This window comes from Lathamus discolor, chromosome Z, assembly GCF_037157495.1.
Source record: "Lathamus discolor isolate bLatDis1 chromosome Z, bLatDis1.hap1, whole genome shotgun sequence".
Classification (NCBI taxonomy): Eukaryota; Metazoa; Chordata; class Aves; order Psittaciformes; family Psittacidae; genus Lathamus; species Lathamus discolor.
Window position 1 is genome coordinate 50,843,445 of NC_088909.1, and position 25,874 is coordinate 50,869,318.

General features: G+C 39.4%; 1 protein-coding gene across 8 annotated transcripts in view; it reads left to right on the top strand.

Moving 5' to 3' along the window:
- Nucleotides 1–23,847, top strand: part of TDRD7 (tudor domain containing 7) — a 41,125-nt gene extending 17,278 nt beyond the window's left edge. For 5 of the 8 annotated variants that reach the window (XM_065662825.1, XM_065662826.1, XM_065662828.1 and 2 more), the window contains exons 7-17: nt 9,000–9,580; nt 13,463–13,649; nt 15,052–15,163; nt 16,093–16,295; nt 16,437–16,571; nt 18,214–18,297; nt 18,457–18,591; nt 18,936–19,046; nt 20,150–20,640; nt 20,970–21,130; nt 23,369–23,847. In XM_065662825.1, coding sequence (XP_065518897.1) covers nt 9,000–9,580; nt 13,463–13,649; nt 15,052–15,163; nt 16,093–16,295; nt 16,437–16,571; nt 18,214–18,297; nt 18,457–18,591; nt 18,936–19,046; nt 20,150–20,640; nt 20,970–21,130; nt 23,369–23,589 — 2,421 coding nt within the window. In that variant the 3' untranslated portion in view covers nt 23,590–23,847. The remainder of the gene's footprint in view (nt 1–8,999; nt 9,581–13,462; nt 13,650–15,051; nt 15,164–16,092; nt 16,296–16,436; nt 16,572–18,213; nt 18,298–18,456; nt 18,592–18,935; nt 19,047–20,149; nt 20,641–20,969; nt 21,131–23,368) is intronic. The other 3 variants (XM_065662830.1, XM_065662832.1, XM_065662833.1) reach the window with 3 other exon arrangements.
- Nucleotides 23,848–25,874: the final 2,027 nt, after the last annotated feature.

The following is a 25,874-nucleotide window of genomic DNA, read 5'->3' on the forward strand; positions in this document are numbered from 1 at the left end:
GCAGTCAGTAAACCTTGCAATATGCCTTTAGCATTGCCAAGCCAGTCATTTGAGGAGTCTCGTTTGGACAGTCATGTCTTGGATAACTTGCATCCCTAAACTTTTCTCTGAAAGAAATTTGATTTTTTATTTTTTTTTTTTATCTGGGAAATTATAATTTCTGTGTTTAGGTTACAATCACCACCAATGGAAACTCTTCCTCTCTACTCAGCTGGAGGGAGAGAGAATATTACAGCAAAGATATGAGAGTTGAGAGGAATCAGACTTTTAAACAAACAAGGTTTTTTGGTGAGGATGTTTGGGTTTGGGTTTATTTTTGTTTTGGAAGTCGCAAATAACCCAAAAATCTGTAATAAATTTACTTTCATTACTGGCAACACATCTGGTGGTTCCCTTTGCAGTCTAATTATAAACTCCCTTACTGAACTGTATGTTTGTTTAAGACTTTTCCCTTGTATATGCCCAGCTTTTCTCTTTTTGATAACTTGAACTCTGTGAGTGATTCAGGAGATGGTGATTCAGGAGATGGTTCAGATATGGCAATTCAGGAGAACACTAAATTCCTACTTCTATTCTCTAAACATTTACTTGAATTTCCAGACTTCTTTTTGAAAAGCTCTTAGAGAATTAGGCAGTCCTAGTCCTGGGACATCAGGGAAGGTGCTTGAATGGATGGATTAAAAGATTGGTTAAAAGATTGGAAATTGAGCAAGACTAAAATGATACAGCAGTGCCTTCAGAAAGGCAGAAGTCAGGGTGGTCTTCCACAGGGGGGATACTTGGACAACTGCTGTTCAGGATTGCACTAAATGAGTTGGTAAGGGGTGCAAGTATCAATTCAGCTGGCTGTTCAAGGTTGTAAATATCAGGGCTTTCTGAAGAAGTATGGAACTTCCTATTACCAGGTTGCTCGCTCATAAAATTGCAACTGAGACTTAACTGCAGTAATGGACAAGAAGAACTCTTTATGTTAAAAAAAAAAATGTTTGTTCTCTCTTCATCTGCTTTCCATGTGGACTGTTAAGCTTTGGAAAAGAGATCCTAGCATTTATAATTTCAGGAAAACGTTGGCTCAGTATGAAAAAATGCAAATTATAAGAAGTACTTTAAAATTAATAGAATAGACCATTGAATGGACCTATATGAATGATCATCTAGACCAGCTGCCTGACCACTTCAGGGCTGACCAGAAGTTAAAGCCTGTTACTAAGGGCATTGTCCCAATGCCTTTTAAACAGTGACAGGTTTGGGGCATCAACCACCTATTTAGGAAGCCCGTTCCAGTGTTTGACCACCCTCCCTGTGAAGAAATGCTTCCTAATGTTGCATCCGTCCTCCTCTATTCACAAATAGAAGGTCTAGGAGGGCATCTTTCTTAGTTGGCTCACTGAGTACTTGAAACAAGAAGTTACCTTCCACAAACTTCAAGCATTTCCCAGAGTTTCTTGTCACAGCAGTGTGGTACTCGCAGCTGATGTCTGGAAAGTTGAAGTCTCTCATAAGAACAAGGGCTACTGATTCAGATAGTTCTCCTGATAGCACAGATGAATTATTCTACAGGCAATCATCCTGGCTGGATCAGTAGTAGATAACCCACAGTGACATCTTCTTTGTTTTCCATCCCCTTAATCCTCATAGAATTAGAATAGTTAGGGTTGGAATGGACCTTAAGATCATCTAGTTCCAACCCCACTGCCATGGTCAGGGACACCTTCACACCAAATCATGTCACACAGGGCTCTGTCCAACCTGGCCTGGAGCACCGTCAGGGATGGAGCACTCACAACTTCCCTGGGCAACCCATTCCAGTGCCTCACAGCCCTGACAGTAAAGGACTTCCTCCTTATATCCAATATAAATTTCCTGTGTTTAAGTTTGAACCTGTTACCCCTTGTCCTATCACTACAGTCCCTAATGAAGAGTCCCTCCCCAGCATCTCTATAGCCCCCCTTCAGATACTGGAAAGCTGCTATGAGGTCTTCATGCAGCCTTCTCTTCTCCAGGCTGAACAGCCCCAACTTTCTCAGCCTGTCTTTGTACGGGAGGTGCTCCAGTCCCCTGATCATCCTCGTGGCCCTCCTCTGGACTTGTTCCAACAGTTCCATGTCCTTTTTATGTTGAGGACACCAGAACTGCACACAATACTCCAGGTGAGGTCTCACGGGAGCAGAGTAGAGGGGCAGGATCACTTCCTTCGACCTGCTGGTCACGCTCCTTTTGATGCAGCCCAGGATACGGTTGGCTTTCTGGGCTGTGAGTGCACACTGAAGCCAGCTCATGTTCATTTTCTCATCGACCAGCACCCCCAAGTCCTTCTCTGCAGGGCCGCTCTGAATCTCTTCTTTGCCCAACCTGTAGCTGTGCCTGGGATTGCTCTGACCTAGGTGCAGGACCTTGCACTTGTCATGGTTGAATTTCAAAAGGTTGGCATCAGCCCACCTCACGAGCGTGTCAAGTTCCCTCTGGATGGCATCCCTTCCCTCCAGCTTATCAACCGGACCACACAGCTTGGTGTCATCGGCAAACCTGCTGAGGGCGCACTCAATCCCACTGTCCATGTCAGCGACGAAGATGTTAAACAAGACCGGTCCCAACGCCGATCCCTGAGGGACACCACTCGTTACTGGTCTCCAGCCGGACATTGAGCCATTGACCACAACTCTTTGCATGGGGGCATCCAGCCAGTTCTTTATCCACCAAGTGGTCCACCTGTCAAATTGACGTCTCTCCAATTTAGAGACAAGAATGTCATGCGGGACATCCTAAAGGCTCTTAACTACATCATCGCTAACTGTGAGGGCTGTTCAGTCAAACTTCTCCTTAGATGCTCTGTAACTCCTCCACCTTGCTTGCTCTGCCTATCCCTCCTGAACAGCCTGTAGTCTTTCATCCCAGCACTCATGGGACTCCTTCCACCAAGTCTCACTTAATACCATTGGCATCATAGCTCTGGGAACTGACAGCACTCCCAGTTCAGCCCACTTGTTTGTCATATTTCGTGTGTTGGTGTATGAGCATTTCAGATATACTCCTGAGCCCTCCATGCTTCCAAGAGCAGTGTAAATACTCCTGCTAGCATGGCCACCCTTGGGCAATGCCATGACAACCCTTGGCTTACTTTCAGCTCTCCTGTTGGCATCCCCTTCCCTCAGTGATTCTAGTTTAAAGCCCTCTGTCAGTCCAGCCAGCTTATAGCCAAAGATACATTTCCCCTACTGGGACAGATGGATCCTGTCAGGCTTCATCATACCTTGTGCCTCAGAGCACAGGGTTATAAACCCTGAAGTTTTGGTGGAAACACCAGGCCTAGGGCCAGCTATCTGCATCTTGGGCTTGTGTGTTTCTTCCAAAGTCTCGCCATTACTAGGAGGATTGATGGAAACACTACCTGTGCTCCTGAATTTTTTAGCATTCTTCCCAGGGCCCTGAAATCTCTTTTGATCAATTCTAGACTTTTTCTTGCAACATCAGTAGTATCCACGTGAAAGAGCAGGTGTGAATAACAGCCCAAAAGCTGTACTAAGCTACTCAAGTCATCTGGTGACATGTCTAATTTGGGCCCAGGCAGGCAGCAGACTTCCCTGAAAAGACAGTCCAATCTCTATTCCTAATAGAGAAGAAGAGGCAAACACTGCACCACTGGAGAAACATGTCAAAATCGGGTGTGCTTCTCCTCTCTTTATTCAGAAAGTACACAAACAAAAACTGAGAGATAAGCAGGGTGAAATGGTGATTCAGAAGGTGATGGGCAAAGATAGGTAATGGATTCTGTATGGGCCACAATTAAGTTAAATTATTTAAGTGGGGAAAGATAGAGATATGGGGTATAAAATAATAGAGACCTGGGAACGTGAATGGAGAATGTTCATCATCTTGAATTCCAAAGAAATACCATCACTGATGAATGGATGGTCCCTGGCTTCAGTCATCAGGATCTTCTTCTTTCCAAACAGTCACTAACTGATAGTGCCTGAAGTATGGAGTGTCCAGCATGGGAGGAAGAGCTATCACTGCATTTTTCTTACCTGCTATGCTTTTTCCTAGGCACCTGCTGTTGTCGAAGAGGATGCCAGGCTAGGAACGTCTGTGTTCTGACCAAGTACAGCTCTTCTAATGTGCTGATTCGAGCTGCCTGTAATTATTCCACGGGTGATCCTTTCGACCAGTCTTGGTGCTAGCTTCCTTCTAATAGTAGTCTTTTAAATGCTTGTACATCAGTACGCGAAGACAACAAAATACGTCAGTCCTGTGTTGTTTGTCAGGTGAAGCTGTCTTCTATTATCTTTTTCTCCATTTGTCTTCCCAAGTTCTTTCTTGTAGTTAGAGAAAATAAGAGGCAGACATCTTTTAAGTGGCAGAAAGAATGGATACATTCTTATAGTTTTCTTGTAGTAATGGCTGTCTTGGTCCTTCTGATTTCTCAAGGAGCTGGTAGAAAAATGAAACTCCCATTCTGAGTTGGGAAATTCCAGTTATGCTGGAAGAAATATACTAGCTTTTCAGCAGTTATAGAACAAAGACATTCTCTTTTATAAAACATCCTACTGCCTCTGGCTGTCAATCAGCTCAGACATTATCTGGTGTTATAAGAGGCGAGTTTCATCTGCAGTAATCCACTGTTCCTCAGTCGGTTGTCTTAACGCTTTTTAATAAGCATATGGCTAAAAAATATGTAATACCTGAGCATATTCTTTATCAGTCAGGGTCACCATGAGTAGCTTGCCCAGGGCTGTATCCAGTTATGTTTTGAAAACAAACACTCTACAGCCTTTCTGGGCAACATATTCCAGTCCTGTTCCTGTCCTGTTCCTGTCCTGTTCCAGCTTCCCAGATGACAGGAGGTTTGGCTGAAGACAAGACTTTTAGTGTGTCCTTTTGGCATTTGGGGTGAGAAGTTAGGTGTTGTAGCTTCCCATGCAAAGCAGCTGATTGTGTATTGGACTAGAAGCTGTAAAAGCTGAAGTGTGAAGGGTAAGATTGGCAAAAACAGTGGGACTAGGAGTTCTAGTGGTCACCTCTGAGAGAGAAAAGCCAAATTTATAGATGTAAGATTCTGTTGATCAAGGCCAGGAATGCCTTCCTTGCTGGTTTTAGCTCCAGCTTGCTGGGAGCTGAACTTCAGGTACTATTGAGGAAAGTCAGAAAGATGAGAACTGTCTTCACACTGAAGCATTTGTCTAAGGTACCTCAGCAAAACGTGCCTGTATGCAGTCTATGTATGTATGCCATGGTAGCTAGCTTATGTGCTGCATATTTAAATCACATCTGAAAGAGTTAATGCGTCACACGTCTGGTGAATTATTCTCGCTGAATCAGAGTGATAATTCTGATCAGTGTGTTCTAGAGCAGTTGTTGAAGATCCGTTTGATACCAAGAATCCTGAAACCAGACTTCTGTTTGCCACATATGGTGATACCCTGTCATTGACATTCAATACTAACTTCCACTGTGTTTCCTTTCCCTACTTTGGTGAAGAATGGCAGGAAATAGCTGCATATGTTAGTTGTGAATGTAACAGCGAAAATGAAGGACACCTTTTCTGACTAGAAACACTAATTTCAAGGAGTTGTCTTCTCTACCTCCTTCTGGAAGGTACTGATGCTGTAGGAGTTTTCCAGTGTATCTGCTCTTTCATCATCACTGTACACAGAATTAGACAGGACTTGCAGTTATCTTGCTCATTCTGGCATCACAGAGTGGATCTTCTCTTTTGATTATATATATTAGTGTAGTGGTTTACTTGTACGTTGTCAAGCACACATATATAAAACTTTCGTCTTAACAACACACACAGGATCATGTCTGCCTTTGTCCTCTCCATATATGTTTGCCAAAAAGAGAAAACTTGCTCTCTATTTGCATACCACTGGATTTAATCAGTTGCAGCATCAGTATTTATCTTGGGGCATTTTTTCACTTGAAGCTTTACTTTTTTGGTCTCCACATTTTTAAGAGTTCATTCTGTTACTCAGGCCCAGAAGAAATGTGTTTTTCTTCTGTGTAGAGCAATATAAGTCTGTATTGCCTTGTATTGCATTCTGACAGCTGTGGACTTTGCTTTGTCCTCTGTAATGGAGAGGTGACAGTAGGCTTGCAAAGCAGACATGCCAGCCACACTAATGAGAAGTACCTTGCAGGCAAATCTATAAACCCAACTGGAAACCAAGTTGAGATATTTGTACTAAAAAAGGGTGTCTGCTTTGAAGTACTGCTGACAAGTGAAACTGTTTGCTTCTAATTAAAAGTTTCTGTAGTGTTGTGCATCTTTGAAGGTGTCTTGGCCATAGCACTGTTTGGAGGAGTCTGTTGCATCTTGGACATTAACTTCTATGGAAGAAACAGTAGCTTAATGATGTACATCTGAGCCTATTTGTACCTAAGCACAATGTACTGAAACCGTGTACTGAAATAGCATTTTGCTGTCTCTAAATGGTTCACTCAGTCAGCGTCTACAGTCTCTTCTGAACAGAGCTTCAGTGCCTAAAACACCTCAGAGCTATTATTGGAATTAAGAGGCTTAGAGGTCTGTAAGGATCTTCTCTCTTTATTCTGCTGCTAGTCTTTAGTGTATAAGGTTTAATATTCCTGTCAGCTACAATTTATTCATCTCTGTTGCAGTACTAGTTAAAAAGAGCTATGTAAGAGAAAAGGTACATAAAGGTAGACCTCTGCTTGTTTCAGGATGAACTGTGATACATTCCAACACAGCCTTCTCAAACAGATTTTTGTCCTTATAATGCCAGTATTTTCTGAAGCTAAACATTTCCTTGGTTGGTCATTTAAACAAGTTCCTCAGTCTTTTATATGGACACTTGGGACATCCTTATCAGTTCCTCTGTATCTAGGATGTCATTACCTGCCAAGGAGTTGTGCCCTTATTTTTTCTCTGGGCCACATGGTATACTTTGGTCTCTTGACTGTATCAAAGCACATGTAAGACCTTGATAAGTTTGTTTGTTTGTTTTTACCAAGCTCCTTTGCCTGTGGTTCAGGAGGCACAGTAATATTTCTTATACCACAGGGTACAAATGTAGGTTCTTCCTTGTCATGAATCATTGAAGGCTTTTTGGTCCTTCTGAGTTGAATGGCCAGACATGTTTTGTCACCTCTTATATCAAACTGATTAGCAGAGATGCTTGAGAACTTGGTGAATGTACATTGAAGTCCTTTATATGATTTTGTTTATATTTTGTCCTATAGTAGATATGTATCCTTTAGTAGATGGATGTCTAGAATGCACTATCTCTCCCCTGCCTCTGGTTAAGAAGAATGTCTCCTTGGTTTAGTGAGCCTACTTGGAAAAACTCAGTCTTGAAGCTTGTGGACTCTTTCACATGAATTCAGGGAGTTGAGGGTTGTTAGATACGTTTGTTTGCTTTCTAATGTCTTATTCTTGCAGAAAATATTACTACTTTGGTTTTCATTGATAAAGAAGGATTCAGACATGCCACCATGAATACATGAGAATTCTCTAATGTGGTTACATTTTTTTCATCTATTAAAACTGTTCCCTTTGTGTCAATTTTAGATAACACACATGCTAATGTTCATGGCAGTTGACCAAGACCTGTTGCCAAGAGCCATTTGATGGTCTTCTTTTGCACCAGTAGACAGTGTAATGAACAACAAGTGTATACGTGTGCACTTGTGTAGTAACACTTAGGTGTCTCTCTAAACTCAGATCATCGTGTGGCAATTTGGGATGAGTGTGAAGAGATGCACATAGGAAAAACTATGTGGTTCTTGACACAATAATGACCTTCCCCCCTCCCATTTTTTTCAGTGTATTTTAACTGAATATACTTATCTCGTTTGTTATCTTGATAATCAGTTATATGTATTATATGTATTATTCTTGTTATGTAATAGTCTTCTTTTTTACACTTCCTTTGTATGCTGCTAAGACAGAGCAGCATAGAATGGCTTTAGCAACCTTTATAATGTTCTGATGGGTATGGACATCAATATTATAACGTAAACGCTACCCCTGAGCAGTAGCAAGTAATTCAGCTAGTCAGTGTTCTGTTCAGTGGTCTGCCTCGGAAAAGGACTTTGGTGTGATACATCCAGGAAACTGATGAGAACTGTTTCTTCTGAGGAACATCAAGGTGGAGCTATGTAAACCTTAATAACTTTATTGCAGGACTTATTCTTGTTTTGGAACCAATGTGGAAGCACTGAGAGCTTTTGTTATCTCAATTCTACATAGATATTCCTGCTAAGCTACAGTTAGGTTGATCTAGGTTGAAACTGCATAGCTTTAGGAATTTGAATTTATAGTAAGTTTATTTCTACAGTTCTCAAATGGTGCTTTTAAGGATGTAAAGAAGTTAAGGATGACTTCTGATCATGTGAGATGTCTATTGAACTTCGCAAAGGGTAGAAACATGGACTGGCAAAACACAGGGGCCTGGAGGGAGGCTGTGGGTATAGTTTAAAGTGGCCTAATCAAATTTATAACAAAATTTATTATGAAATTTATTCCTTAATTTCAGAACCATTTGAAAGAAAAGAAGTTCCTTGAGCATGTCAGTAGATAGGCTTTCAACACTGCCTGACAGGTGTCCTCTTGTTTTGGAAGTATACCAGCAAACCCCCTTTCCCTCAGTATGATGAGACAGAAACTTTCATTTATGATCTGCTTACCTGTATGGATGACCAGGACAGGAGGGTGCTAACGTGCAAAAGACCTAAGTTTGTGGAGTGCGTCATCATCTTCTTGTCCTTCTAGGAGAAAAGAGAGATGAGACATCTTTGGAAGCAAGTCTTCAGTTGTATTACGTAGATCAGATATTTGCTCTGTACTGATGTGGTCATATGCATTTGGTATCCTTCAAAATGGAGGTGAAAGCATTGCAAGAAATACTACTCTGTAGTAACTACCTCAAGCTCACTTTCCCCGTGGATACCCGTTTCAAAGTCTGTTTTAAAATGTAACTAGCAAAATGGATTACAGTTAGAGATGCAACTGATTATTGACTATACTTTTTGTTTCCAAGGTGGAGAAAGTACACAGAGGTGATCAGGTGGATGGGCTTCTTTATCCTGCTGAGAAGATAACACCGATAGCAAAAAGTGATATAGAGCAACACAAAGCATCTCAGAATGCTACTTCTTCAAAAGCAGACCCTTTATTAAAACCAAGTATGGAGAGCACGCCTGCATCATTTAGTAGTGACTTCAAGCAGAAAATTGTCAACATTTTGCTGAAGTATTCTAGCGGTCTTTGGGCTAATGCACTTCCCAAATTGTACCAGGACACCTACCGAGTAAAATTTCCAGAAGACATTCTAAATAATCTAGAGCTGCTCTCAGATATATGTATAGTGGACTATGTATCTGAAGTCCCCAAAAAGGCCATCCTCTATGCAAAACCCCAAAGATTCATTGATGCAAATCTGAATGTCACTGAGAGAGTCCAGAGGCATGGTGGTATGAAAGCTACAGCTGAACAACAGTATGAAGAATCCAAGGACCATTATCCAGAAAACATGACTGTTCCTCCTTTAACCATTCCATCGGAAGGATCTGTGTCCATCATGGTGCTGGAACTCAAAAACACTAATGAGGTCCTAATTAGGCAAGTCTGTACTTCAGAAACTATTTGTTTCTTTATTTATGAATTCACATATTAATATCGTGCAGGTCTGCTGTAAGAGGACAGATGAACAGGAGGTTACAGGACTTTCTTTACTTATTTTGATAATGGAAATTAATCCTTTGGGTGCTTAAATGAAAATTTTCTGTAACTTTTTCTCTGCTGATCTGATCTGTTCTATCGTTTGCTTGTCTGAGAATCAAAGCAGGTTTGACTTGCCATTGGGGACTTTTTAAAATAACCCTATTATAACACATAGTAGTATTCAGATATTGCTGCAATACTCATATTTTATATTTCAGTAACTGACTTACTACTGACTAAGCATGACTTGAATGTATTCAGATTACACTGCAGTTTTCACTTCTCAGGACAGATGAGCTTCCATCCAGCAATAAATTACTAGTGATTTTTGGTTTGGTTGCTAATTAGCCCAGTCTTGGAGGACTGTATAAATGTAAGTTGTAGTGGCTGTCTTATGTTATTGTACTGTTTAAGGAAATACTATGATAAGCTCTCTATACGTCATTGCTGGGATAAAACACAGAAATCCTACCAGTTCTTTAAAACTAAAAAAAACCCCAAGCAATCAAACAAGAAAAAGTCCCACAAAGGTTTCTTACAGAAGATACTCCTTTTTGAAAATCATTTACCTTGGGTCTAATCTTAAAAAGTTCTATATGTCACCTCAAAGATGAACTGAGCAACTGTGTGATAATACACTATATTGACAGCAGTCTGTTTTTTCCTGCTAGTCTCTGCAGTTTCAGCTTTCATTACGTAGTTTCAGTCATTCAGAGATCCTGGTTAGGATCAGAATAAGTATGTGTGGAGTTTAGTTACAGATCCTTTCACTATGAAACTAATACCCTGTTGTTTATTACTCGTTGACAGTATTCAGCACACTGGCCTTGAGGCTGAAATTTAGATATCCTCTCTAGCTATGAGTAATGTATTGGAATGCTCAGCCTTGAACTTTCTTTATGTGCTATTCCATTGTTCTAGTTCCCAATGGTGATAATCTGTAGTGAAAATCCCCATATTGGGGGTTATGAGAGACATTCCCATTTGAGAATGTTGCCATCTTTGTTTTAGCTGCTAACAGTATTCCTATTTTGTGCTTTTTCTCAGATAAGCTTTTTTTGCACATTGCTTATACATTTATTTTTGTATACTGATCTTAAAAAAAACCATAATTTAAGGCAAGATTCCTCATCCATCATTAACATGTGTACTGTCTCTGACTGGATGAGTCAATCATTTTAGCAAAGAAGACACAGCTGAAATTTGTGAGTGAGCCTAAGCTTAAAAAAAAGAAATCACAGGAAGAAGAACTACATCAAAGAAAAGAGAGGTTTTATGTTTTATGTTGTTCCTGTGAGAGTTCTGTTTGAATTTAGTTAAAGACATGGAACATGATGAAGATTAATAGTGCCAGGAAAGACAGCCAATTTAAAACACATAGTTATCTATACTTAGAGATATTGAAGTAGACATGATGCATATTGCATGTTTTGTATTGGGAAGAGCAGGAACAAATTATCTGGGTATTAATTCCGCAAAACTTTTTCCTTCTTACTATACACCTTTTAATTCTGGCAGCATTGATGACAAAGTAACAAATCTTAGCTTTATAATATTATTTTAAGGATGTTTCCACTAATTATCTGGGGAAATGCTTCAAGTCTCATGGATTAAAATACCATATGACACAGATCAGATGAGGTTGGTTATGTTAAAATTTCTGTAAATCAGCAGTTCCCAAATTTTGGACCAAGGTTCTTGGACAATATTAAAGTTTCTGAATTTGTCAGCGCTGTGTAGGTATGTGTTGGTGATTAGTGGTTTCTTGCCACTAGATACAGAAGTGACTCCTTAGGGTTATGTACTACATGGGCAAAGTCATTTATCTTGAAGATGAAACTATCCCTGAACTGAATAGTTCACAAGAAAATGTTCATGTGGATGTATAGGAAGGAAACAATGCATGGACTTGTCTTTCCTGTGCATGAAAGGTCCTGAAAGTGACCTGCAGTCACCTTCTTGTGATCTGCACAAGAACGGTGTAGCTGCTTTTTTGTAGGATCAGTAAACTCAAGATTGTTCTTTTTGTCTTGGGGATGGAGCAATATCTCTTTATCTTTTTGGTATGTGGCTAAGCATTGTTTGGCTGAAACCTTTCAACTGCAGCACTAATTAAGACAAAGCTGAAGATTTGGTGCTGTTTCAATTTTGAGGCAGTACAGTTCTATAAGAATTCTGATGTAGTCAGAATGAAAGAGAAGAAATAAAACACTCCTAGATATTTACTGTACGTCTACAACAGTGTGATTGCAGGAAAAGATGATAAGCTAGGTGCTACATTTGAATTCTCATAAGGATTTGCCATAAGCTTTTATTCTCAACTACCTTGAGCTTCTGTGCTACAGGTCAGATGCTTTTTTTCTTCTTTTTACCTTTTTGAATAGACAGAATTTTATAGCCTGTTTCACTATGGAAGCATACCCTCTGTTCTCTTCACAGTGAAGCTGCAAGCCTTCCTTGACATGTGAATTGGTTCCAGCTAAGCGTAAGAGTGGTGCTGAATGCGCACTTGCAGTGTCTGGCCACCAGCACACCTGCTTAGTCTCTAACGTATTTTTTTTTAATGTTGCTTTCAAAGATTACTTTCTAAAGAATCTGAACAATATTTTTTCAATTGGTTTTGAGAGGCTGAAAGCTTCTTCAGTGCAATGCTCAGCTATTATCAGAAAATAGCTAGTGAGGCAGGAAATTCTGAACGATTATACTACTTTCTGTTAAGATATTCCTACTGTCTGTTAAGTGTATCTATAAAACAGATGTTAGGAAATGATTTTTTTAAGTAGCACACAAGTGATTGTTGCCCCACTCCATGTCCATTTTGAAGTAGATGAGTGCTTACATAGAAGGACAAGGGCTGTTATTCTGAAAAGTGATACATAATTGGATGGGGAGGTAGTAGGCTGTCTTTAGGAGAATGAGGATTCCCTGGCATATGATCAGATTTAAGTTAATCTTTATAATAAAGCTAGCATAGTATGTCATGATACAGTATCTGCACTAATCTTGGGCATATAGCAAACCTTCAGAATAAACCCAGATTTTTATATGATCATAATCTGTGTGGGAGACATGAGCAGTAATAATCACTCTATGAGCAAGTTAAAACAGTAGCTACTAATACAAATTTCCTTTTGTCTGCTTTAATCTGACTTGTTCCTAAAGCATTCATCTTCCCAGTTAGAGTTTTCAGTAACTTTATGTACTTTATAAAAGAAGATCTATGCAGCACAAACTGCTTCGGTATGAACCATTAGGTAGCTTAGTATCAGGATTATTCTGAAGGTGAAGAGTAAACAGCACATGGTTTGACAGCTGATGGTAAAATTATTTTAGATACCTTGGTTTTGATCAACCTTAGTGAAAATCAGTTTAAGCTGGAGTTTGTATATGACAGAGTAACTTCAGAGATGACATATCAGTCCTCTTTTATACTTGGTCCAAGGTACTACTGTGCTCTTGTGGTCAAGTTGCTCTATATGATTGTAATAATCAAGTAAGAGCTCTTAGTAAAAATCCAGTGTAACATGTTGGATTCTGAAGTGCTGAACCACATTTATCTGTCAACAAAAGTACTGAATTTTATGTCAGTTACTTTTCAATAGCCCTGTTAATGGGAAAAGAGTTTGGATACCTCTGTGCTTAGAAAATATATATATCCATAATTTACTCATATTCAAATATGCATATATATGTTCTTAGGTTTTTATTCGGCTTTTTGAAGTTGCATCCTAACTCTTGTGGTGGTTTGTTTTGGTTTTTTTGTTTTGTAAAATACTGTAGGTATGTGGGCAAAGATTATTCTTCTGCCCAGGAGCAAATGGAAGATGACATGAAAGCATACTATAGTCAGAATAGTAAAGTGTCACTAGCTCAATCTTTGAGCGTTGGGCAACTTGTTGCAGTACATGCTGAAGAAGATGCCTGGTTGCGTGCTCGGATAATTTCTCTAGAAGACAACAGAATAAAGGCAAGCAATTACTTCTTTTGGCACTTGGAAAAAGACTTGGAACAATCTTGGCTTTTAGATATACAGTCAATTCCTAAATTTGCTGCACTTAGGGTTTTAATATGGGGCTTAGCCTTACAGCACTTGTGTGGTGAAATGTACCTTTAATAGTCTTGCAGGGAATGGATGTAATAGCACTATTTGGAGTGGGACAGAAGGAAGGAAAAGGAAAGAACAGAATACACTTGCTGGTAGATGTTGTTTGAAGTCCTATACTGAAGTATCTGTTACATGCACTAGATAGCAAAACAATTAGAAACATACTTTTGTTCCCTTCCATGTAGATCTTGCAACTCTGGGAGTTATATGTAGATTATTTAACTCCTGTGGTACACTTTCCTGGGCCAAATAGGCTGTACTTGCCATTTGCAATGAAACTTGACCATACGATAGAACTTTCACACTCATCAGTTATTTCTTGCTAGTCAAACATTTAATAATAACTTTTCATATTTTGTTTCTTCCCCGAGTTATGTGAGTTTTTACTCAGGTCTGCTTAATGTATTTCTGAAGTTGACCCAGTTCATAAATACTTAAATAGCACATGTATCAGAATTGAGAATTTTCTGAAAATTAGTGTGATACCCTTCAGCTGGAACTTGGAGGGGAGTGTCAGAACTCAGTTTTGTGAAACATTGTTGGATTTAGAGAAGTGTCAAGGACAATTGGTAGTAAGTTTGCCTCTAATTTCTCTCTAGCTATAACTGTCAGCCAAAAGAAAGCTACTGCTTTATTGCATTATTTGCTGATTATCCTCTGATGCAGTGTTCAGGCTCCCTTTTCAAGTTGGTTATGCATGATACAGTTTAGAAAAAAAGTTGTAAAGAGCCCTATCAAAGCCTTCTTTCACTTCAGCTCAAATTATTTGCTGCCAATTAGCAGTTTCCTTACTGGTTTCCTGCATTGGCTGTGGTATTTGTATCAAAGTTACTGTAAGCATAAATCAAAATTCTTGTCTTTACAGTGTAAAAACAAAATGCAGACCATAAAATGGCAGTTAAGTAGTGTTTGACTTTTCAACACTTTCAACACTTTACAAATAAAAATTGCTTCTCTATTACCTTTCTTCATGTAGTTGAGGTAATTTGTGCTGTTCTAGTACTGTTCCTATTAAAAGCTGAGATTCCATGGGGCAGTTGGAAAGGATGATTTTACAAAGATCTTGAGAACAGAGATCACTGAAAATACAGAACATTCAAGCAGTGAAATAAATGTGAGCTAAATGGTGTTGCGTAGTAACAAAGTGATTTGTTTGTGGCTGCACAGAGAATGTGGTAACTGAGTACATTTTCCCTGGACTCAAGAAAACGTATCTTCAATTATATTTGTGATCTTATGCTTTTATTCTCTTTTTCATTATCAGGTATGCTATGTTGATCATGGCTTCAGTGACTTTGTTGAAAGCAACAGTGTGTACAAACTACAGAAACAGTTCTATTCACTTCCATTTCAAGCTGCAAAATGTAAGCTGGCAGGTAAGAGAAAGCCAGTGTTGACTATACAGCTTGCTGTTGCACAGTTTACAGATTGAAACATCTGGAAGTTATGATCCTTGTTCGTAATACCTCTATATATGTTAGATTTTGTTCAAGACTGCTAGTCTAAACAGATGCAGGTTGGTATGGAAGGAAGGGAAAGGAAGGAAGGAAGGAAAATCGAGGAAGGAAGGGAAAGAAAGGAAGGGAGGGAAAGTAAGGAAGGAAGAAAGGAGGAAAGGAAGGGAAAGAAAGAAAGGAAGGAAGGTAGGTTTTATAGAGAAACCTTGATCTTAGAAGACATGTATTTCTGTAATAGAGCTTAGTTGTTTCTGCACTTGGCTTGGATGTCTTTTTTCCCTTTAGTATATGTGAGAAAAATAAGGAAATGGTTGCTGTTGTGTGAAGCAATATATTAGCACAACTTTTTCCACAAATGAGGCATATCTGTTGTAGCCAGGTCAGGCAATATTCCTAAATATGATCCTATTGTAGAGTGATCCTTCTCCTTTTAGTACTTGCATATTTGCAGACTTCCTAGACTCTACTGGAAATTATTTAGCCTCCTAAAGCTGGTAGGCATTTCTGATTTTTTAGAAATATTTTATTTTAAATATGTAAAATTGCCATGAATTAGCTTGGATTTTGTTTGTTTAATACTTGGATGCATTCCTTTTTTCTCTACACATTTGGCTTGACTCTTTCTGAAGAGGGTCTTATTTTTTTATTTTATTTTTTTTTCTTTGATTCCCTGAAAGATGGCTTCCTATCTTAAAAAGGTGGAAATTGAGCAGAATACAAGTAGCAGTGCGGTACAACTATCCTGCTGCATCCTGATTCTTGGAAAGATTCCTGTTGCGAACACAGACCTGATCATTATTTTTCCTTTTGAACAAAGTGATACATAAAAAGTACCATGTGTCTTACAGGACTGGAAGTCTTCTGTGATGATCCTGTCCTAGTGAAGGCTGTGGAATTGCAGACATGCTCCAAGATATTTGCTGTGGAAATACTGGAAAAGACTGACATTCCTCTTCTTGTTCTCTATGACACTTCTGGAGAAGATGATATCAACATCAATGCTACTTGTCTGAAGTCGTTGTATGACAAGTCTCTTGAATTGCACCTACAGGTACCATTTTCCTGTTTCCTTCCAAATTCATTAAAAATCATAGACCGCTAAGGTCTTGAATGGACAAAACACTCAGAAATTTGCTAAGTCTGTGTATGTGGTTTGCCCCCCAACTTTCTTGTCAAAATTTTACTGTTGCAGGTAGATGCACTGTATACACATGTCAGAGTAACCAGCGTTTTCTCTGACGGAAGCCTGTATTGCCAGGTGCCATCTAAAGGCATGTCTAGACTTTCTGAAATCTTGCAGAAACTGGAAGACTATTTCCGTTACAAGGTAGGTTCTATGGTGGGAGAAGTGGTGAAGTCATGTAGCCTTTCTTCAGAGTGTACCAGTAATTTTCCTTGCACGTAAGTTGTACTGAGGCAGCAATGGACTATTCTAAAAGGCTACAGATTCTCTTTATAGTTTTTGGGAGGGCATCTGTCAGTTTAAATAGTGTCTTTTGATAATTTCTTGTTCACAAGCTGTCTTTAAGACTTGAGTAAGTTTATGACTTCCCCTAAATACTTAGAACAGTAACAATATGGCTCATAATGGGAAACTCCCAGTGGAAACTGCATCAGATTGCTACAAAGCCTGTGGAGATCCTGCTAAATTTTTTTCCGGCAGTTTTACTTAATGCGGCAGAGTTAAGGCACATAAGTAGCCTGGCCCACAGTGCACTGTGCAAAGTGACAATAGAAGCAATGTAACCAAGGTCTGTCCTCTTTAGCCTGGCTTCATTGGAGATTCAGTGGCTTTGACCTGATCTGTTGCATATCTTGTCCTTGTACCTTAGCTTTTGAATGTTCTGATTAATTTCAACTAGAACAGATGCATAGGAGGGGTTTTTAAAAGTCTTAAGTTGCTTTAAGATAGGCATGTGGCAGAGAAGTGTGGCATTCTACCAGCCATTTACAGATACATACAACAAACTTTAGTGGACTCAAGAGAATTTACACAAAAGAGAAGAGAATCTAATTTGTTCAACATGCAGCTGAGCCATGAAATGCAGATCTTTTAAAGGTCTGTTAAAACTGCTGCTTGTGAAACTACTCTGTCAAAGTGTTTTTAGGTATGGAAGTTGAGCTTTAGACCTGTTGTGGAGCACACACCATCTGGAAATACTTTGTTGAACGTGCCTCAGTTATGAAGATACAGTTTCAAGCAAGCTAAACACTTAAGGAGGGTGTATAGAGTTCTGATTGTGTTAAACAACACAAAGGTAGGTAGCCAAGTAGGTATTTCAGAAGCTCAGTTTTTCTGGACAGAGTGTATGTTAGGCTCTTGTTGCTATTAAAGAGAGAATTTGACTCAATCTTTAAAATCAATCTCTCTATGAGGGTGAAAAAAGCAATCTTGACATTGCAGCTTATCATGAGGGTTTTTATTTTGCCTGAGAATTTAAGCGAACTAAGGTATTCATGGGTCTTCATATGGAGTTTATTCACGTTTTGTGTAGTGTAACCATTCTCATGTTATTTAGGAACATTGTGGTGAATGTCACCCCCATAAGACTTTCATTTGAGCAGGTATTAAATTTGGTTTGTTGAATGTCTCAACAAATGTGTTCTGGAATATAAGGTAGGAGTTTCTGCTGTTTTCTGTCGCAGCTCTGAACTGCTCTTACTTTTTGGAACACTGAAGTCATGGTCAGTAATTTTGTATTTTGTGTTTCCAAATGTGGCTTTTTTTCCCTGCCAGTTTAAATTTTCTTAGTTTCTCAGTGTAAGACACAGCTTGGAATGAAAGCTTTGCTGACTGGGGAAGCTTAAAACATGATAAGAAATGCTTCTGAGGCTGGAAGGAGACTTCACATTTGAAACAGTTTTTGCTTTACAGAACAGTTTATTCTATGTGTGGCTTTAGAAGTGGTTAGTGGAATGTCAGGTAGTAATAGCTCCATGCTTTTTATCTTCTGTTTTTATATTTGCAGCAGACATCTGAGTTTAATGTATCGCTGCCTTTCTGTGGCAAAATCTGCTTGTTTCCTTCTAAAGGAAAATGGGCACGTGTAGAGGTAAGAAATATTCAAAGAACAGCTACAATCTTCTTACATACAGGTGGCTATTCTTTTCATTCAGTTAAATCTGAACCCGCAGTTTCCATGAAACTTGCTATTGTGTATGTGTCCTTGTGTTTTTAGCCTCAAAATTATACTCTCGCTTTCTTCTTTCAGATAAGGATTATTCACACTAGACGGGCACTTGATGTGCAGTTCATGGATACTGGAACAGTTGCAACTGTAAAAGTATCAGAGCTTAGAGAAATCCCACCACAATTCCTGAGAGAAGTAATTGCAATACCTCCTCAGGTATGAAGACATGTTAAAGCTAACCTATGCTGTATCTCTTGGCAATGTTTGTAGTGCAGCTGCTTCAAGGTTTATGAAATTAAATTTTGTTTTGTTTAATAGCATTCAACTTTGGGTGTATTTAGTTGTGCATCTTTGCCTGAAATAGATCATAATGTAGTCCTGTGTATCGACAGGATGCTGTGTATGTGTAATGGTAATGGTTTTGCAGGTTCCTCTGTCTCTTTCTATTTGTCATATATACTGTTGAATCTGCCAGAATTAATGAAGTTTATGTGGAAAAAAATGTGTCGACTAGTTTCCTGTTACTAAATTACACTTTGTGTACTTAAATCTGTTCTTAGGCTTTAAAATGCTGCCTAGCAGATTTACCTCCTAACACTGGCATGTGGACTCCAGATGCTGTACTGTGGCTGAGAGACACTGTAATGAATTGTCCTGAATTTAGCATGAAGGTAAACAGTCGAAGTGCATGTGCGACTTGAAATCCATAGCCATGTGGAAAGAGAATTGAAAGAACAACTCTAGAAGTTTAACCAGTCATCAAATTTAATTTAGTTATAGAAGTTAAAAAGTTTATAGCAAGCTCCTGGACTTAAATTCTATACCAAGTCCTTTTCTTAGGACATTTGGAAGAAAATTTACTTGCTTAAGCCTGTTAAAAGCTTCTCTTTCCCCTCTTTTCACATTAGCCTTTCACATTTTGCTGTCCCAGTCCAAATATGCAGCTACAGTTATTTTGCCAGCTGGTAAGAAGGAAACACATTTGTTAATGTTTCACCACGGAAAAAGATACAACTGTTGAGTTCATCTTAAATTATTTTTATGCCTCCTGTGACATAGCTTTTTCTCCTTCTGGTCTTGGAAAGCAGCTTTATTTTTTGTTCGTTTTTTTTCTAATCCAGTGTGATTTAGTATACGCTATTGTATACATAGAATTCCTGAAATTATCCTTGAGATAAAATTATTTCTGCTTGCAATGTATCCTATCCAGTTTAATTAACTGTAAACACCCTTCTGAAGGAAACCTGTTACTAGCCATGGACTAAACAAAGCTAACTTCCTCTTAAAAATCTGATTCTAGATACTGTCTAGATACTTTGAAAAAGTGTTTTGTAGCTCTCAGTACTGTTTTGCTTGCTTTAACACTGGAGACCATGTAGTTAAAACATTGCTCCTCTAATCTGGGATTTATGACTGTTGCATCTGGCTTTTCTAAACATACTCTTCCAAGATAGTTTGAGTTTGTTACTAATTTTTGCTTGATTAAATAATAGACAACAGTTGTATAGTTAAATTGTGGAAAGTTTTTATTCCTGGCTGGGAAAATCAACAGAATAATCTGTGTAGCTGCAAATGCTCTTTTTAGCTGTTGTGAGTTGCTTACTATCCTACAATTTCATTAACATACTTGAGACAACCTTGAAAAATACTTCTGTACATGTAGAATGCAATGAACTGTTGCCACTTTCTGTGAAAGGCTTTAGTCTTCTGTACAAAATCAGACATGCATTTAACAGTTATTAACTGGAAGTTAAACTGTATTTTGTTTTCCAAGGTGGTTAAACAGGATGGTTTAAAGGGAATTGCACACGTTTACTTGTTTGCGCCAGAGAATTTCCCAGACATGGATCATAGCATCAATCGACAGATCAAAAATGCAGACTTGTGGAGACATCAGAAAGATGTTTTCTTGAGCGTTACACCCAGTGGCCCTAGCTCCCCAAAAATGACAAGTGATGCTGTTTCAGCTCTACGGGTAACTAGTGGAAGGCTGGACAAGAGCTTCTCAGATTCACCCAGAGAACCCAGCAGTGCAGTGTCCATGACTGATATGCCCCCACCTCTACCTTTGTTAAAGACTGGTGAGCTCATGGATGTGTATGTCTCGGTGGCCTGCCATCCAGGTCACTTTATTATCCAGCCTTGGAAGGAGCTACATAATCTGGAAGCCCTAATGGAAGAAATGCTCTTGTACTACAGCCGGTCGGAAGAGAAACCTGTGAACATTGAAAAAAACAAGCTGTATGCAGCTAAAATTGAAAATCAGTAAGTAGTTACTTACATTAAAAACAAGATCTTTGAAGGAAAGCTTACCTCTGCTAAGCTACACAAGCCTAGCTCTGCTTTGTCCACACCGTTAACAAGATAACCGATGTTCAGTGATACTGAGAGATTATGGGAGTAAATGGGGTTGCAGTCCCTTCCATGCTTCCAGATTTTAACTGGAAGGGTTGACTTTGATTCAGATGATACCAGATCTGGGAAGCCTCAGACGTACTGGTTGAGATCTTTTGATCATGTATTATTTTTTCTGGTGCTTTGATAGTGTGTGAATATGAAGTCAGATTGTCTGTTCTTGTTCTCCCCCTTTTTAGGTGGTACAGGGTCGTAATAAAAGGAATTCTTAGGAATGGGTTTTTGTCAGTGTATGAGCTGGACTATGGTAAACATGAGTTTGTCAGCGTAGAGAAAGTACGACCACTTGTGGATACATTTAGAAAGCTACCTTTCCAAGCTATAACAGCTCAGCTTGCAGGTAGGTAGTAAGCATTGACAACTTTTTTTTTTTTTTTTATTAAAGTCTTAACATCAGTGGGGATACCAAATGAACAGAAATGTTCAAGTGGACAGAGCCAAAGGTTAGTGGTGCATCTGGGTTTTTTTGCTAAAGCAAGAAAAGTACCTGCTTTCAAAAACATGCTTAACGAATGCATGTTTGTCATTAAAGTAGCTCTGCTTTTCTTCTTGACATGCATGGTGATAATTGTTTTATTACTTGTTTATTTAAATGCAGCAGTTTTAGTTACCATGTGTAAAACTGAAGATTTCTTAAACAGCAGCTACTTTTCATTGTCATAAATACGTATCGCTTAATGTGTGTGATTTCTAATATGCAAGGGACACAGGGACATCAAAACTAAATGGTTTTTCGATCCTTAAACATAACCTATTACAAAGTGTGAAAGTTATGATACACCTGTAGATAAGAACTTAGGTTCTTATTGTCTTAATCTACATAAATTTAGGAACAGGATGCTGAGTTTCTGGAGAAGTTTTTCCTATATATATTGCCCCTATTGTAATTTACTGTTATCCAGTGAGTATTTGGAATCCAAAGTTGCCCAAAATAGACTGGTATTCTCAAACAAACAAGCAAAAAGTTCCACATGGGCATGAGGGCCTTCAACAGACTTAAGATTAATTTCCTTGAGAATGTGTGGCACAGAGTGTGCAGACATCTGATAGATTTAAACAAAAAGAACTTGATCTCCGCTTGATGCCCTTTCTTTCTTTTCCCAAATTTTTCTTTCATTTCTGCATTGCTTTCAGTTGTATTTCAGAATGTCTCTCATTGCTGCTTTCTGCCAGTGTTTGGTCAGCACTAGTTTAGTCTTCAGTTACAGAATAAGCTTGCCTGAAGTGATAGGCCACAGGGCTGGTGCTCTGATCTAGGTTCCTTTCTGTGGATCTGCTTTCCTGCATAGACTTTGGTGTGACCTTGGGGGGTTTATAAACTAGTGGTGATGGATGTGTTACCAACAGGCTGGGGTCCTAGGAATGCATTGCTGAAATGAAGCTGATTTCTAGCTGTATCTATCTGCTGAGGTAGTACAGGGTCCAGCTGAGCAAGCCTGCAGGTCATGCAATTTACCTGCTTCAGAGAATTCCAGGTAGCTAGTTAAGTTGGCCTCTGAGCTGCTTCATATTATCAAAGCATGTCAGCTAAGTGTGGAAGACTGGTAACTGTTATCTTGCTATTCTTCCACTTTTTTCTCCTCTTTTTTTTTTTTTTCTTGTCTTCTACTTCTCAGTCTCTAGTCAGTTTCCTTGTAAAATACCATATGCTTCTCCACCAGCCTTTTCTAGCGCTAATTATGCTTACCTAACTGTTGACTTCTCATTCCTCCTGTAACCTGCAAGGAGCTGTGTTCCTTTGTTGTCCTGTCCTATCAGCAGCAAGCTGCTGCTAACAGTAAAAGCAAATTGTTGTCACTTTGCTATTTTGCTTCTTTTACCTTAAGTTACTGCTTGGGTATCCACGCACAATATTTGAGTGCCTTTGTGTCTAGATGCTGCACGTCAGCAGTGGTCTGGGTGGACTGAATTTCATGTCTGCAGGAGCCACTTCTTTCTTGGTGGATTTCAGCCCTATTAAAAAACCTGTTTGGGTTCTAACATTACATTCCTCAGCAGAACTGGAATGCTGCTTTCAAAAAAAAAAAAAAAAAGAAATAGCAGCAGTTGTGAGGCATTTAGGTGGCATTTCTCTTTGTTTCTGCTTCCTTCAGATCTAGTTTGGGACTTGACGGTTTGGCAGATGTTTTTGTAGCTGATGCTGCTTTGAGATAGAGAAAACGTCATCTAAAGCAAGGCCAACAGAACAAATAATTTCAGCACCCTCAGGCAGAAGACAAATAGTTTGTTTTGAAAGGACCTTTAGTTTCCTCTGCGTCGTATTTCCTGATGTGTCTTGATCATGAATGACAGCTGATATACATTGGATTACTCAGTGCATCAGTGCATTTGCCTTTCAGTTCTGCAAACCTGTCCATATCTTCAGACTTCAAGAAAAAATTCTAGTCCGTGTAATGGATCAACTTGTTTGTGCGGGAGTTCAGTGAGCTTGTGCTTCTTTTTTGAAGCTAAGCTGCATTTAGTTGCACTTGAACACCTGTTTTCTCAACTATTTAAACTCCCCCCACTTACTTATAAAGTTCATCATTCAGATTGGTCTGGTTCATAAACAGTCTCTTTTGCTTTATGTTTGTCTTAGGAGTGAAAAGCCAGCAGTGGTCAGAAGAGGCATCGATAGTGTTTCGGAATCTTGTAGAGAAGAAACCCTTGGTGGCACAAATACAGGCAGTTAACGAAAGCACTAACTCTTGGGATCGAAAGATAGTGACTTTTCTCGTGGACACATCTCTTCCAGATACTGATATTTGGATTCATGATTTTGTGTCTGAAAGTCTTGTGGAATTTTCAAAGGATGATTAATCATCACTTCTGAAATGTAGCAGCTCAGATTCTTTAGCAATAAAATAAATAACAGGCTTTGAAGAGAAATATAACTATTATATGGCCTTGAAGACATGAAGGTGATGAAAATTAAAAATCTGTGTTCTGTGAAAAGGGTTTAGCAAGTTTAGGTTCTGTTGACTTCAGCTGACTTTCTGACAATTTGCACTTTGTTTACCACTGTAATGCTAGAATGTTTGGGTGAAAATATTAAAAAGTTATTTATCAATAAAATAATGTTGACTTCTGTTCTTGTGAACTTTCCCTAAATGGGGGGAGGGAGACTTTTTTTATCTCATAGCTATTACTTAGAGCCATTACTCAGAGTAATTACAGGGTACTCCTCCCTTTAACTAGCATTTTTATTACTCGGCAAACATGGAAGCAGTCCTTGGTATTTCTAAATTTAGTGTCGGAGGCATGCATTACTGGTGCATTTCTCCTCCTTCCTTAACTTTTCATAAGAGTTGAACAGTTGAAAGTGCCTTGTTTGCTAGACCGCATTAATGGGGCTTAACTTCCACAGAAGGGTATGCACTTTGTGTGTTTACTAGTCTGCTTGCTGTTCTTTAGCAATTATGCCACTTTTCTGAATCCTTCGCTTCCCTCCTCACCCCACTCCCCCAATCAGGTGCTAAATTAAGGCATTCCTTTCCTTCTTTTTTGATAGCTTATTTTCACGTATGCTTCTGAGAAACTTTCCAGGACCACTGCTCCCTGGAGACAGGAGCAAGCAATATCCTTTAAGCATGTGGATCGGTGCTTAAAGTGCTCTGAACATGGTATTTTCGGGCTGCTTTAGAGCCTCCTTTATTTTTGGCCTTAGAAAAATTTAGAGGAGGTGTAGACATGATTATGTTTCATAGTCTGCTGCCTAGATTTGAGTTTGTTTGCCATAGTCCCTTAAAATGGTTAGAGTATTAAAGTTTTACACAGTGAATGCCAGCAGAAGGAATTTTTCTTCACAGCTGTATGATCATAGCTATATAATCTTTCCAGTACTATATAAGCTGAGCTAAGAAATTCTACTGGCATGCTGTCTGCATGGGTGAAGGGGGCTAGGTAGAAAGGGAACCATGACTGGAAGGTGCAGACCATATGTAACATTAGAATGAGAGAAGTTCATGCAGATACTCTGAGTAAACAAGCTGTGTAAGCATGGAAGACTTAGATTCGCACCCTCGTGGGCTAATTCTGGTGTAGTTCTGGAGACACTCTGAGGTCATCAGCAAGGAGTCCTCCTGGAAGCCTGGCAGGTGTCTCTCTGCCTGGGCTGTACACAGGATATAGCAGAGCCCTTGTGAATGTACCAGTCAGCGATAAACTAAGAAACTGCTAATCTAAAGGAATTTGCTAGTTAACATGGTCCTGTCCACATTTGAGTGTGCTGAGGTGAGACATTCAAGTGTACTTTTTGAGAGAGAAGTTACATTAATGCCCAAAATACTAGAATTTTTCCATTTTAATAAATTTCTCCCTCCTCAGCTGTCACTCAAGAGAGGGTGAAGAATGAAGTTGAAGGAATCAATGTGATGATGAACTGTTGTAGAATAAATTTCCATGCAGTAGCTTCCTTCTGTGTAGGGCTGCTTCAGAGCCTGAAGATCTGAATCGTGTAGGTCATTAGGATGAAGTAATCTGGGAACAGATGGAGCAGGCTTTGGGACCCTACACCTGCATTATTAGGGGAAAGACCCTCGCAGATGCTCAGGGTGGTTTCTGAGCTTGTCTGCTCCTTCTGAAGTATGCCTCACCCTCCCCTTGGTTGTCCGTGTCTGCTCCAGAGTCTAAAAAGCCCCAGTGAAAAGCAAAGACAATATTCATACAGTCTTAGGCATTTGCACAGCTCAGTACTGGAGTTCACGTAGGCAGCTTTGTGTGGGGGTAAAACAGTGCACCATCTCCATGTGGTGAGTCATTTTATGCACACGTTGAGCATACATCCAACCCCAAGTTAGTAACACAAGGCTGCATTCAGTTCACATGCTGTATCCAGAGGCTGCATTGTCTCCCTGTCCTCACACCCACTACCCCCTACCACCCCTATCCTAACTAGCTCCGTTACTAGTGCATTACACCGCAGGCGCTGTGCTGCTAGTTACTGACTGTCCTGGTTCCAGCTAGGATATTGTTAATAAACTGTTTCAGCCAAAACCAGCACATTTAGCCACTGTCTCCTTATGCCTTCTAAGATTTTTGTTGCAGAGCTATGCTTTTACACCTGCTTTTAATGTTAGTTTCTCACCTGGCTGACCAGCCTGTAA